Source organism: Pristiophorus japonicus, chromosome 12 (assembly GCF_044704955.1).
Source record: "Pristiophorus japonicus isolate sPriJap1 chromosome 12, sPriJap1.hap1, whole genome shotgun sequence".
Taxonomy (NCBI): Eukaryota; Metazoa; Chordata; class Chondrichthyes; family Pristiophoridae; genus Pristiophorus; species Pristiophorus japonicus.
In genome coordinates, this window is record NC_091988.1 from 104,631,978 (window position 1) to 104,646,079 (window position 14,102).

General features: G+C 48.5%; 1 protein-coding gene across 2 annotated transcripts in view; it reads left to right on the plus strand.

Annotated features, from left to right (window-relative positions):
- The window catches only part of LOC139277400 (voltage-dependent calcium channel subunit alpha-2/delta-2-like), a 1,881,585-nt gene that overhangs the window by 1,750,066 nt on the left and 117,417 nt on the right, over positions 1-14,102 (plus strand). For both annotated transcript variants that reach the window (XM_070895823.1, XM_070895824.1), the window contains one exon: positions 11,890-11,939. In XM_070895823.1, the coding sequence (XP_070751924.1) occupies positions 11,890-11,939 (50 nt within the window). The remainder of the gene's footprint in view (positions 1-11,889; positions 11,940-14,102) is intronic.

The window sequence follows — 14,102 nt, forward strand, 5'->3', positions numbered from 1 at the left end:
AAACGTGTGACCTGGCAATTGCCTTCATCGTGACAATGCCCGGGTACTCATTGTGAAGTTCTCTGATAAACACCTCTCTGCCCTTCTGGGGTATGACTACTCGGTTTCCCCACAGTAGGCAATCGGCCTGAATCGAGAGTTCATCCTTGCGCCTATGAAACGGTTTAAACTCCTCAGGGCATGCCCCGTACATGGCTGCCCAGCCCTCATTCAGGACACATTTCTTAACTAAAGACAGTAGCGGGTCTTTATTTGTCCAGACTTTAATCTGATGGGCTGTCACAAGTGAGCCAACGCTTTCGAAAGCTTCAACAGCCATGACCATCTCAGCATCATGCTCGGTTGCCTCCTCAGTGATGGCTAGTGGGAGCCTGCTGAGTGCATCGGTGCAGTTTTCAGTGCCCGGTCTGTGCCGAATTGTGTAGTCATAGGCGGCTAACGTAAGTGCCCACCTCTGTATGCGGGCCGATGCATTCGCATTTATAGCCTTGTTGTCGGCCAAAAGGGACGTTAGGGGTTTCTGATCTGTCTCCAGCTCAAATTTCCTGCCAAACAAGTACTGCATATACACAAGCTCGCGCTTCCTTTTCTACCATCCCGTAGCCTCTTTCTGCCCGGGACAGACTTCTGGAGGCATAAGCTACCGGCTGTAACTGACCATTGGCACTCACATGCTGCAACACACACCCGACCCCATAGGACGACGTATCCCATGTTAAAACTAGTTTCTTACACGGGTCATATAACGTTAACAGTTTGTTGGAACATAACAAATTGCGTGCTCTATTAAAAGCCCTTTCCTGGCTGTCCCCCCGGACCCAATCACGACCTTTGCGTAGGAGCACGTGTAGCGGCTCTAACAGCGTGCTCAATTTGGGAAGAAAGTTGCCAAAATAGTTCAGGAGCCCCAGGGACGAACGCAGCTCCATCGTGTTACGGGGTCTGGGTGTTCTTTGGATCGCTTCCGTTTTGGACGCAGTAGGTCTGATCCCGTCTGCTACTACCCTCATCCCCAGGAATTCTACCTCTGGGGCTAAGAAGACGCACTTCGCCTTTTTCAGTCGCAGCCCTACCCGGTCCAGTCTGCGTAGCACCTCCTCCAGGTTGTGGAGGTGTTCTTCAGTATCGCGACCCGTGATGAGGATGTCGTCTTGAAAAACCGCCATTCTTGGAATCTTCTTGAGGAGGCTTTCCATATTTCGCTGAAAGATCGCGGCGGCCGAGCGAATCCCGAACAGACATTTGTTGTACTCAAACAACCCCTTGTGTGTCGTGATGGTGGTCAGCTTCTTCGACTCACTTGCCAGCTCCTGGGTCATGTAAGCTGAGGTCAGGTCCAATTTTGAAAAAAGTTTGCCACCGGATAGCGTCGCAAAGAGGTCCTCCGCTCTCGGTAGCGGGTACTGGTCTTGGAGTGACACCCGATTGATGGTGGCCTTGTAATCGCTACATATTCTGACTGACCCATCCGCCTTGAGCACCAGCATGATCAGGCTCGCCCAGTCACTGAATTCGACTGGCGAGATGATGCCTTCCCTCAGCAGGCGGTCCAATTCGCATTCTATCTTTTCCTGCATTACGTACGGCACCGCTCTGGCCTTGTGGTGTACTGGCCTGGCGTCCGGGTTTATGTGAATCACTACCTTGGTCCCCATCAAAGTGCCGATGCCGGGTTGAAATAATGAGTCAAATTTGTCCAGGGCCTGTGAGCATGATACTCACTCCACAGAAGAAATTGCATTGACATCGCCCCATTTCCAGTTCATGACAGCAAGCCAACTCCTCCCCAGTAGTGCGGGACTGTCTCACGGGACAATCCAGAGTGGCAACCTGTTCTCCGAATCTTTGTGGGTCACGACTACCATGGCGCTGCCTAGCACCGGAATGATCTCCTTTGTATATGTCCGTAGCTGTGCGTCAATCAGCAATAATTTTGGCCTCCTGGCGTTGGACACCCACAACCTTTCGAACTGTTTGATATTCATCAGGGACTGGCTGGCCCCCGTGTCGAGCTCCATTAATACTGGGATGCCATTGAGGAGCACTTTCATCATTATCTGTGGCGTCCTGGTCTATGAACTGTATATGTGCTCCACATGAACTCGCTGAACTTCAGCTTCCAGCGATTTCCCCCAGTATTCATTTGGCCTCAGAGGACTTACATCGGGCCCGTCCTCCTCGTACATCAATCTGGCTGCAGGCTTCCTGCACATACGCGTCAAATGACCGCTGACGTTGCAGTTTCTGCAGGTATATTGCTGATACCTGCAAGCTCTGGCTGGGTGTTTGCCTCCACACCTCCAGCATGAGCTGGAGGCCCCATTGTTGGAAACAAAAGGTCCATTACCAGCCGATCATCTCTGACTGTCTTTGTGACTGTCCTTAAGTGCACCATTAACAGATGTTGATGGCCCCATTACTGGCCGTATTGTCCATTGCGATGGCATGAATCGCCATTCAGCTAGCCATTGTCTCTGTTGAGTTCTCCCTTTGGGTTCGACTGCATGCTGGGGCATGTCCGATTGCCCTTGTCTGCCTAGAGAACTATGTGCTGCGTTAACAATGTTGGGTCCCTGGTCGTTTGCCGCATTTGAGCCAAGATTTTTGCCATAAATCATACTGGTCTCTTCCTCCCCTGAGATAATTGTCTGGGCTATCATAGCCGCCACTTCCAAGGTCTCAATCAGTTTCCTGAAAACCCCAGCGTGCCCGATGCCCTCAATAAAAAAGTCTTGCAGCATCTCCGCTCTGCATGCATCTGGGAACTTACATAGGCTCGCCTGAGATCTGCCACGAAGTCTGGAACGCTTTGCCCTTCTCACCGCCAGTGCGTGTAATACTGGTGTCTCACCATGTACATGCTGCTCGCCGGTTTAAGGTGTTCCCCGATCAACTTGCTGAGCTCTTCGAACGTCTTGTCCACCGGCTTCTCTGGCGCTAGAAGGTCCTTCATCAAGGGAGTACATTCTGGATCCACAAACCGTCAGGAGATGAGCCCTGCATTTGTCGGCTGAATTCTGTCCCAACCATTTCTTAGTGACAAAACTTTGCTGTAGTCTCTCAATAAAGTCATCCCAATCATCACCAACACAGTACCTCTCTTCTGTGCTGCTAGTGGCCATGCTCGCGTGGTTTAAATCCCAGTTTCTCGTCGCCAATAATATGTCCTTACTATACAGTATAAATGCACACGAGCCCCATACTTGAGAAAAGATCACTCTGTGACCAGTTACCTTTATTACCAAGACCTCAAGAGGCAAACAGTGGGTGGAGCTTCCCCTTTTATAACGGAAAGTCCAGGTTAGGAGTGTCTCCCACAAGTTCGCCCCCTGTGGTCAGTGTTCTCAAGGTATATAACTTAGGTCAGCTTATACATGGGTTACAATGACAGTTGAATACATGACAGTGTATTAGCACTGTCACACACACAGTGTATTAGCACTGTCTCACACACAGTGTATTAGCACTGTCACACACACAGTGTATTAGCACTGTCACACACACACTGTATTAGCACTGTCACACACACAGTGTATTAGCACTGTCACACACACAGTGTATTAGCACTGTCACACACACAGTGTATTAGCACTGTCTCACACACACAGTGTATAAGCACTGTCACACACACGGTGTATTAGCTCAGTTCAAACATATTATTTTGAAGCAAAGTTTCCAGCGAAAGATGAACACTGAAATCTCTTTTCCAGTTAAACTCTTGGGGCTCGAACATCCACTTTTGTGGTTATTGCCCAAAAGTGGGCGTTATTTCCGGCGTGTGTGGTAAAAAAGGGTTTTCGGATCGCCGGCTTCTCGCTCATTCTCAAAACATCGAGCTTACGTTTTTTAAAATGGGCATTACCGCGAACGATAGCAAATGGGCGGAAGTGTTACATTTTTTTGGCCTTCTGCTGTAAAGTGTGGCCGTCCTTAGCAACGTCATGGTAACGTCGATTCCCGCGATTCTGGAGGTCAAGGGTCACAATGACATGCGCAGAAGAGGAGACAGAGAGAGAGGGAGCTCAGAGGGACTGAAGGTGTGGCTGGGTGTGGTGTGGCTGCTTTGGGAGGAAGGAGGGAGATTTTAGAGCTTCACAGCAAGTGGGCAAACAAAAATTAGCTGTTAGCAGCTGTTATGTATGCATGCTTGTATGATGTCTGTAACATCGAATGTACCTTTACACTGTACACACCTTACCTGTACACCAGAGGGTGCTGCTGCTGGAGACCTAAGGGTTATCTGCACACTGCAGGTAACCCAGTATAAAAGAAAGCTCATAGCTTGGTGTCCTCACTCGAGGAGCTGCAAATAAAAGACTAGTCTACACAGTTTAAGTACCATACCCTGCCTCATGGAGTCATTACCAAAGGTGCCTACATACACAATAACTGGCAACAAGGTCACGAACTACATGCTCAGTATGTCGAATCTCAGCAACTTTCAGCAATTCACCGATGGGGAAGATTGGGATGCTTTTGTAGAAAGATTGGAACATTTCTTCATAGCCACACCGGCTACACGACCGAACAAGTGTAGGGCCATCCTGCTTAGCAGTTGTGGGCCCATTATCCATTGTCTCGTCAGGAACTTGCTAGCCCCAGAGAAGACAACCACCAAGAGCTATGAGGAACTTGTAACACTTATACAGGAGCAATTAAAACCAAAAGAAAACACCCTCACAGCCAGGCACCGGTTCTACACTTACCGGCGACCCGAAGGCCAAGAAATTGCTAAATATGCTACACATTTAAGGAGACTGGCTGTACCGTGTGACTTTGGCGACCACCTAAATGAAGCACTAAGGGACATATTTGTCATCGGAATCGGCCACGAAGGCCTCCTACACAAACTTCTCTCTGCAGACATCACAGTCACCCTGCAGAAAGCAATTCAAGTGAGCCAGGCCGACATGGTTTCAGCCGGCGACTCCAGGCGAATACTGACCCAGGACTCTAAACCGGCGCGCACAGTGCACCGCATGGCTACTTCTAAAGGCAGAAATGCTGCCCCGAGTCCCGCAACCCTGAGTCTGCCACATGGGGCAAACCGGATGGCCCCGTGCTGGCGCTGTGAAGGGAACCACAGGGCCCACCAGTGCCGCTACAAAGACTATACATGCAAAGGCTGCAAAGAGAAAAGGCACCGTCAAAGAATGTGCAGAAAAAGCTTTACTCACCGCGTCTCTGAAGAGTTGGCTGATCACTGGGGCTCCGACACAGATGAAGATGAAGCTGCTCAACCCCTGGAAGAAGTGTATGGAATTTATACCTGCTCCACCAAAAGTTCTCCGTGGACGATGGAAGTAGACATCGACGGAGTCCCAGTTTCTATGGAGATCGACACAGGGGCGAGCCAGTCTCTGATGAGCCAAACGACCTTGAAAGATATTTGGATAAATCCCGTCAATCGACCAAACTGCATCCTGTCCAAGCGAAGCTGCTCACCTACACCAAAGGTAAAATCACGGTCATTGGCAGCGGGGACGTCCAGGTCTCCCAGGGCAGCATATTGAACAAACTCCCCCTGTAGATCCTAGCCGACGATGGTCCCACGTTGCTGGGAAGGAACTGGATGAAGCCGGTCCTAGTCGGTCGAAGTGGCGACGGCCTCCGGGCTCCAGCAATCGACAGCAAACATGGATCCATCGCTACATCTAGAGATCCCACCGTCCAACTCAAGTGCGCGGCGACGACTCCACAACATCGCAGCGAGATCTCCAAGACTGAAAACCCAAACTCCACCTTCCGGGCTGGGGCAGGACTCCAAGAGGCGAACATCGTCGAAAGAAGTGGATTCCCGACGTCCATGGCCGAACCTGAGGAAAAAAAGACCATCACAGCCTGCCTGGAGGAGAACCAGAAGATGGTGGCTGCACCACGAGGAGAAGAACCTGCAATCAAAATGGCCGCGGCCAGACCACGAGAAGCAGCGTTGGAGGGGCGACACGTGGCACCAAGCAGCCAATCGGATTGGAAGACTCCCTTAAAGGAGACCGGTAACCAAAAAAATTTAAAGAGACAGTTTCAACTTAATGATGACAGGGACTTTAAAGCTAAAAATGCAGTAAAAGGGTGCAAGTATGATAATGTAACCATGAATTGTGATGCTGATGTAACTAATGTGACAAATGAAATGAATGCTTGTGTAAGTAAGGTTAAGAACAAGCTTGTTATGTTTGATGATTATGACCGAGCGTTTGAAATGCCTAATGTAACCATGTCTGGTGAGACCATGGCACCAAAAAGTGATGCAAATGCTGTAATTTATAATGTAAAGGCAGTCAATAATGTAGGCTCGACGATGTGTGATCAGAGCCAAGGTGTCATTATACAGTTAGCACACTGCTAAAGGACACTGGGTTCTACAGGGACCATGCAAATGCTAGAGGAGTCCCCCTGTGCGAGACCCCCAGGTCCAGCTGGCTACCAGACCATGCAACCTGGACCTTTGGAATAAATGTGATGCCCCAGGAAGGGCCCTCACACATCCAGTGGGAGCAAACCCACTACATGAACAGTGGTCAATGGGCAGCACAGCCACCATCATTGGCAACTGCCCCAGACCAGCCCTACACCCCCTGACCACCAGGGCCACCACCAGGAGTGAGAGGCCAATACCCTCCAGCTTTCCTGGCAAACCCTGGGATGACCAGACTCTCATCTCAATTGAAGGACAAGGAGTCCACCCAGTCCTGTGGCCCTGCCCACCACCACACAATTACCCACATCACAGAGTATGCACCCTACCCACTGCTGTAATGGTTACCCTCCTGAGGGATCTCACAACAGTGACACCCACATGGTCTGTGTGTGAGGGGGGGGGAAATGTATGAGGCCAGCCTCAAGTACAGGGGTCACACCTGGCACCCACACAACCCTCACCACAACCTCCCCAAGTCATGACACTAAGGACTTGAAAAATGCTTAGGGGGGAGTGTTATTATGTATGCATGCTTGTATTGTTATATGATGTCTGTAACACTGAATGTATCTTTACACTGTACACACCTTACTTGTACACCAGAGGGTGCTGCTGCTGGAGACCTAAGGGTTACCTGCACACTGCAGGTAACCCAGTATAAAAGGAAGCTCACAGCTTGGTGTCCTCACTCGAGGAGCTGCAAATAAAGGACTACAGTCTACACAGTTTAAGTACAATACCCTGCCTCATGGAGTCATTACTTACACAATACCAGCCACATATTTGACCGAATTTGCCCTATAATGGAGGGAGAGGAGGAGGCATCACAGCACGCTGTGGAGACTGATGCTGGAGAGAGCAGTGAGGTGGGAGAGGAGCACATTGGAGGCTGCAAAAGAGCCAGGAGGTTCTCGGACGAGGCAAATGTGACACAGGGAGGGCATGGGAAGCCTACCCCAAAGGCATACCAGAGGATATGGACCGAGATAGCAGAGGTGATCTCGTCGGTGACCAACGAGTTGCGTGAGGACAACCAATGCCGCAAACGATGGAACGACCTTGTGGGATCCACAAGAGTAAGTATTACATTGATTTACATGTACTTATGTGTTTATATAATTTGATTTGTAACAGTCATGAGTGACTATCAGCAGCTGTGAGGTCTTGCACTTTTACCGGGAACATTTTACTCAAAGCCTGCGGTCACAGTGTACGTCTTTAGGTAAAGAATGATAACAATCATAATAATCATGATTACATCTGTAATTTACATTAGTGAAGACAAACGTAGGTCCCTTGCAGTCTGATTCAGGTGAAATTATAATGGGGAACAAAGAAATAGCAGACCAATTGAACAAATACTTTGGTTCTGTCATCAGGAAGGAAGACACAAATAACCTTCTGGAAGTACTTGGGGACAGTGGGTCTCGTGAGAAGGAGGAACTGAAGGATACCCTTATTAGGCGGGAAATTGTGTTAGGGAAATTGATGGGATTGAAGGCCGTTAAATCCCCGGGGCCTGATAGAGTGCATCCCAGAGTACTTCAGGAAGTGGCCCGAGAAATAGTGGATGCATTGGTGATCGTTTTCCAACAGTCTATCGATCACTTCCTATGGACTGGAGGGTAGCTAATGTAACACCACTTTTTAAAAAGGAAGGGAGAGAGAAAGTGGGTTATTATAGACTGGTTAGCCTGACATCAGTAGTGGGGAATATGTTGGAATCAATTATTAAGGATGAAATAGCAGCACATTTGGAAAGCAGTGACAGGATCGGTCCAAGTCAGCATGGATTTATGAAAGGAAAATCATGCTTGACAAATCTGGATTTTTTTGAGGATGTAACCAGTAGAGTGGACAAGGGAGAACCAGTGGATGTGTTGTATTTGGACTTTCAAAAGGCTTTTGACAAGGTCCCACACGAGATTGGTGTGCAAAATCAAAGCACATGGTATTGGAGGTAATATACTGATGTGGATAGGGAACTGGTTGGCAGACAGGAAGCAGAGAGTCGGAATAAACGGGTCCTTTTCAGAATGGCAGGCAGTGACTAGTGGAGTGCCGCAGGGCTCAGTCCTGGGACCCCAGCTCTTTACAATATACATCAGTGATTTGGATGAAGGAATTGAGTGTAATATCTCCAAGTTTGCAGATGACACTAAACTGGGTGGCGGTGTGAGCTGTGAGGGGGACGCTAGGAGGCTGCAGGGTGACTTGGACAGGTTAGGTGAGTGGGCAAATGCATGGCAGATGCAGTATAATGTGGATAAATGTGAGGTTATCCACTTTGGGGGCAAAAACGCGAAGACAGAATATTATCTGAATGGCGGCAGATTAGGAAAAGGGGAGGTGCAACGAGACCTGGGTGACATGGTTCATCAGTCATTGAAAGTAGGCATACAGGTACAACAGGCAGTGAAGAAGGCAAATGGTATGTTGGCCTTCATAGCTAGGGGATTTGAGTATAGGAGCAGGGAGGTCTTACTGCTGTTGTACAGGGCCTTAGTGAGGCCTCACTTGGAATATTGTGTTCAGTTTTGGTCTCCTAATCTGAGGAAGGACGTTCTTGCTATTGAGGGAGTGCAGCGAAGGTTCACCAGACTGATTCCCGGGATGGCAGGACTGACATATGAGGAGAGACTGGATCAACTGGGCCTTTATACACTGGAGTTTAGAAGGATGAGAGGGGATCTCATAGAAACATATAAGTTTCTGACGGGACAGGTTAGATGTGGGTAGAACGTTCCCGATGTTGGGGAAGTCCAGAACACAGTCTTAGGATAAGGGGTAGGCCATTTAGGACTGAAATGAGGAGAAACATCTTCACTCAGAGAGTTGTTAACCTGTGGAATTCCCTGCCGCAGAGAGTTGTTGATGCCAGTTCATTGGATATATTCAAGAGGGAGTTAGATATGGCCCTCACGGCTAAGAGGATCAAGGGGTATGGGGAGAAAGAGGAAAGGGATACTGAGGGAATAATCAGCCATGATCTTATTGAATGGTGGTGCAGGCTCGAAGGGCCGAATGGCCTACTCCTGCACATATTTTCTATGTTTCTATGTTATGTGTTGTATCAATATCTGTGACAGTACCTAGCAATGATATCACGCAATGATCTCATGCCATGTCGTCTTGTCACCTTTTACAGAAGAAGCTATCAACGATGAGGTCCGTGCAGAGGCGAACAGGTGTGGGGGCCATCAGTCAACAGTGACATCACTGAGATGGAGGAGCGGGTGCTCACACTCGTGGGGAAGCACCCCCAGACAGCCACGGACGCATCTGCAGACCCTGAAGTGATGGCACGTGAGTAAAGCTTACACCATTGCGTGATGTAAAATCAATAGATGCCGCACCCACTCATATCCGAACAATCATATATGATAGATGATTTCTAAAAGTATCATAGAAATAATGCTGGCCTAATGAAAATCATTGCAATGAACAATGTGTTGATGGTGATGAAATGTGATGTCTGCGATGATTTTGAGAGCAGTGGTGCTTTTGTCTTACATGTGCTGTGTGTAGTGCTGGACTCATCTTGTCACCCTAGCACCCTCTTCTCCTCTAATAACCTCATTTGTGTCTTGCAGCTTAGCCAGCAGCACGGCCCCAGGCAAAACCACAGAGGCCAAAAGTTGGGGGCGCGGGGCAGGAGTCGGCCGCGCGCCCCCATCTGGTGCTGAGGAGCTCCAATTGTCACCCGTCAATCCGCTGGGTCTGTTCTCGATGGATGAGAGCGTGGACTTTGAAGAACCTGCATTGCCACTCTCCAGAAGCCATTCCACCCCAAGGCCATCTAGTGTTCCTCCGCTCATTCCCACCTCAACTCTGGAGGTACCGGCCCCAAGCACCTTGCCACAGGGCACCCCATTTGTCCCCAGGACGGCGGCAACCCCGCGGAGGCCTCGTGGACACGACAGGTCTGTTCCACGAGCGTGACATGACAGCAGAGAGATGATACAGTTGTCCAGGAGACTGTAGACATTGGTGACCAGCTCATCGAAACATTGGGGGGCATATCCTGACACCTGGTCACCATGACTGAGTACATTCCGCGCATGGCGGAGTCCCTGGATGCATTAGCCAGGAACACTGCTGCCACAGGCCTCCCAGTGGTCCCCGAGCGCGACACTTCACCCCTAGGTTCCACACCACCACTGCGAACAATAGATGAGAGCAAGATCCTGCTTCTGCATCAGAGAATGTTGCCCCCTCGACACCCCCCGCTCCCGTACCCGTGCAACCAACGCATCTGCCTTCAACCATCCCAATGAGGCACCGCCTGAGGAGCTCCTCGGCCAGGCACCGTGGAGCGAGGAGAGGAAGGGGTAGAGATGGGGAGAAGGAGAGGGGGGAAAGAAAGTGAGGTGCATGTGCGCAGGTGATGGCTGTGTTATATCTCCATCTGGGTGTATGCAATTTGTTGTAATGTATGGGTCTGGGGAATACACTCCTGCTTTGCCTTTGTATTCTGTGTTGCTGGACATGTTGAAATTTTGATTTATGTCAATGGTGGAAAAAGTGGGGTGTGGGCATGGGTTGGGTGTTGTTGGTGTTATTGGCTGCGATACTTATGATTTCAGACCAATGTTGGTATTAAACTTTTGTTATTGAACATAACCTTATTGCGCATTGTCTCAGATTGCTGGACCGTTACTCGCTGGTTATTCCTTACCATGAAAGGGTAAAATACAACTTAACATCAATCATCAGTGGGCACCATTGATGTCTGAGCTGCACACACACAGCAGTGTCAGCGTTGTCACTCACATCTCTTTCAGGCAAATCTTTCCCATATCAGCTCCTCACGTAAGAGTGGGATTTAACAAATGCCAGTCACAACGCATGTGCGCAGGTTTTTTGAGCGAGCGATATTGTGGGCGATATGTGTACGAGGTGGTGAAATTGACGATGGGCGATCTCCATGGCCGCTAGTTTGGGTAAATATGCTCTTTACAACAAAAAACAATGGGTGGGCGTTCATATTGAATCTCGGCGTTAATTCCGAGAGGAAAGTGGGCGGGCGGTAATACTTTTTCCCGGCGTTAATCCCATTGGAAAAATGACACTCGGCGATGTCTCCTAAAAAAGCCCGTCAGTTTCCATTTTGTGCCAAAATGGGTGATATCTGGGCGTTATACGTCATTTCAGCAGTAAAATAGACGTTAAATGGGCATTAAGCAGGCAAAAAAAGTGGATGTTCTAGCCCATAATCCCTTTAGACACTCATCTAGACTGTCACAGCCAAGAGGCATAGCCCGGTCACCATTCAGACAACCAGGGATTGAATCCACGTCCAGTCTTTTACAACTTGGTAAATTGGCAAGTGCATTAGTTTTATGCAGCAGTGAGACTGATAAAAGGGAGACTTTTTATTGGAACAGCGAAGTGTCTGAGATGTTTCTGTGCTTGTTTCATTCTTCCTGTCACAGTTTTAGTTACCACCATTTGTTTCTCTTTCCCAGGATATTATTTTGAAATCCCTTCCATTGGAGCAATCCGGATCAATACTCAGGTGAGTGACTCCTGTTCTGACGGAGAGTTACAGAGGTGAGTCAGGCCACCATGGGGCAAAACGCAGACTTCCCATGTAGAAGAATCAGTGCACAGATTTGTTCTGCCAGGGCCTGCCATTTCTTCCCTTCTGCTAATCCTGGCAGTCAGTGCCCAATATCCATCGTGCTTTGTCCTATCATCAGTGCCCTTTATCCTTCGTGCTCTATGCTACCAGTCACTGCCCATTATCTACTCTGCTCTGTGCTGCGTTCTCAAATTTGAGGTTGATCAGCCACTTTTCTGTCACTTATTGGGTTATTTTTCCAAAGATTCTCCTCCCGTCAGTCTTATTATTGATTCTATTAATTTCCCAATATTGAGGTCAGGCCAGTATGTCTGTGCATACCCAGCTCTGCCACCCTTAAGTATGGAGTATAAAAGCAGGGAAGTCTTGCTACAGTTACACAGGGTATTGGTGAGGCCACACCTGGAATACTGCGTGCAATTTTGGTTTCCATATTTACGAAAGGATATACTTGCTTTGGAGGCAGTTCAGCGAAGGTTCACTAGGTTGATTCCGGGGATGAGGGGGTTGACTTATGAGGAAAGGTTGAGTAGGTTGGGCCTCTACTTATTGGAATTCAGAAGAATGAGAGGTAATCTTATCGAAACATAGAAGATTAAGAGGGGGCTTGACAAGGTGGATGCAGAGAGGATGTTTCCATTGATAGGGGAGACTAGAACTAGAGGGTATGATCTTAGAATAAGGGGCCACCCATTTAAAACAGAATGAAGAGAAATTTCTTCTCTCTGAGGGTTGTAAATCTGTGGAATTCGCTGCCTCAGAGAGCTGTGGAAGCTGGGACATTGAATAAGTTTAAGACAGAAATAGACAGTTGCTTAAACGATAAGGGGATAAGGGGGGTTATGCGGAGTGGGCGGGGAAGTGGAGCTGAGTCCATGATCAGATCAGCCATGATCTTATTGAATGGCGGAGCAGGCTCGAGGGGCTGGATGGCCTACTCCTGCTCCTATTTCTTATGTTCTTATGTACTTGCTGTCAACGTGTCGATATCTCCCAGATTTACTGATTCCCTCAAAAAGACCATCAGTGCTTCATAGCAACATAGGAACGGGAGTTTACCATTCAGCCCCTCGAACCATTTAACTAGATCGTGGCTGGTCTGTACAACCTAATTTACCTGCCTTTGCTCCACACCCCTTGATACCCTTACCCAACAAAAATCTATCAATTTCGAACTTGAAAGCTTCAATTGACCCCCAGCATCCACTAATTTTTGGTGGAGAGTTCTAGATTTCTACTACACATTGTGTGACGAAGTGCTTCCTGATTTCACTCCTGAATGGTCAAGCTCTAATTTTAAGATAGTGCCCCTTGTTCTAGACTCCCCAGCCAGGGGAAACATCTTCCCCGCATCCAGTTTATCCAACCCAGTCAGAATTTTATACGTTTCAATGAGATCCCCTCTCATTCTTCTAAACTCTAGTGAATGTAGGCCTATTCTCTCCTCATTTGACAGTCCTGCCATCCCAGAAATCAGTCTGGTGAACCTTCGCTGCACTCCCTCTATGGCAAGTATATCATTTCTTGGGTAAGGAGACCAAAACTGCACACAATACTCCAGGTGTGGTCTCACCAAGGCCCTGTATAATAGTAAGATACAGTCTTTTTGAACACCTCAATTAGATTGACTCTCAACCTTCTATAGTTAAGGGAATACAAGCCAAATTTCTGCAACCTGCCCTCATAAATTAACCCTTTAAGCCCCGGTATAATTCTAGTGAATCTGCACTACACCCGCACAAGGACGGTGCAACCTTCCTGATGTGCGGGGCCCAGAATGGAACGCAGTACTCCAGATGGGCTCTGGGCCAGCCATCGTTTTCTCTACCACAACCTCCTGTGAAGATCCAGAGGCCCAGCAAGCAAGAAGGTCATGCATGTGCTGCTAGGGCTGGCTAGAAAACGTTCACCTCAAGCCAATTCATTCTTCAGCCAGTTCAAACTGTGGCTGGAATGAAGGTGGGTAGTGTGAGAGTCAATGGAGAGGGTCACCTGTACTCTTACAGATTTGATCATCTATGGGGATTGGTGAGGGCTTGCAGTAACATGGAGGTATCTGAAGGAATGTCAGTAGAAAATCTATGGAGTAAGCAAGGA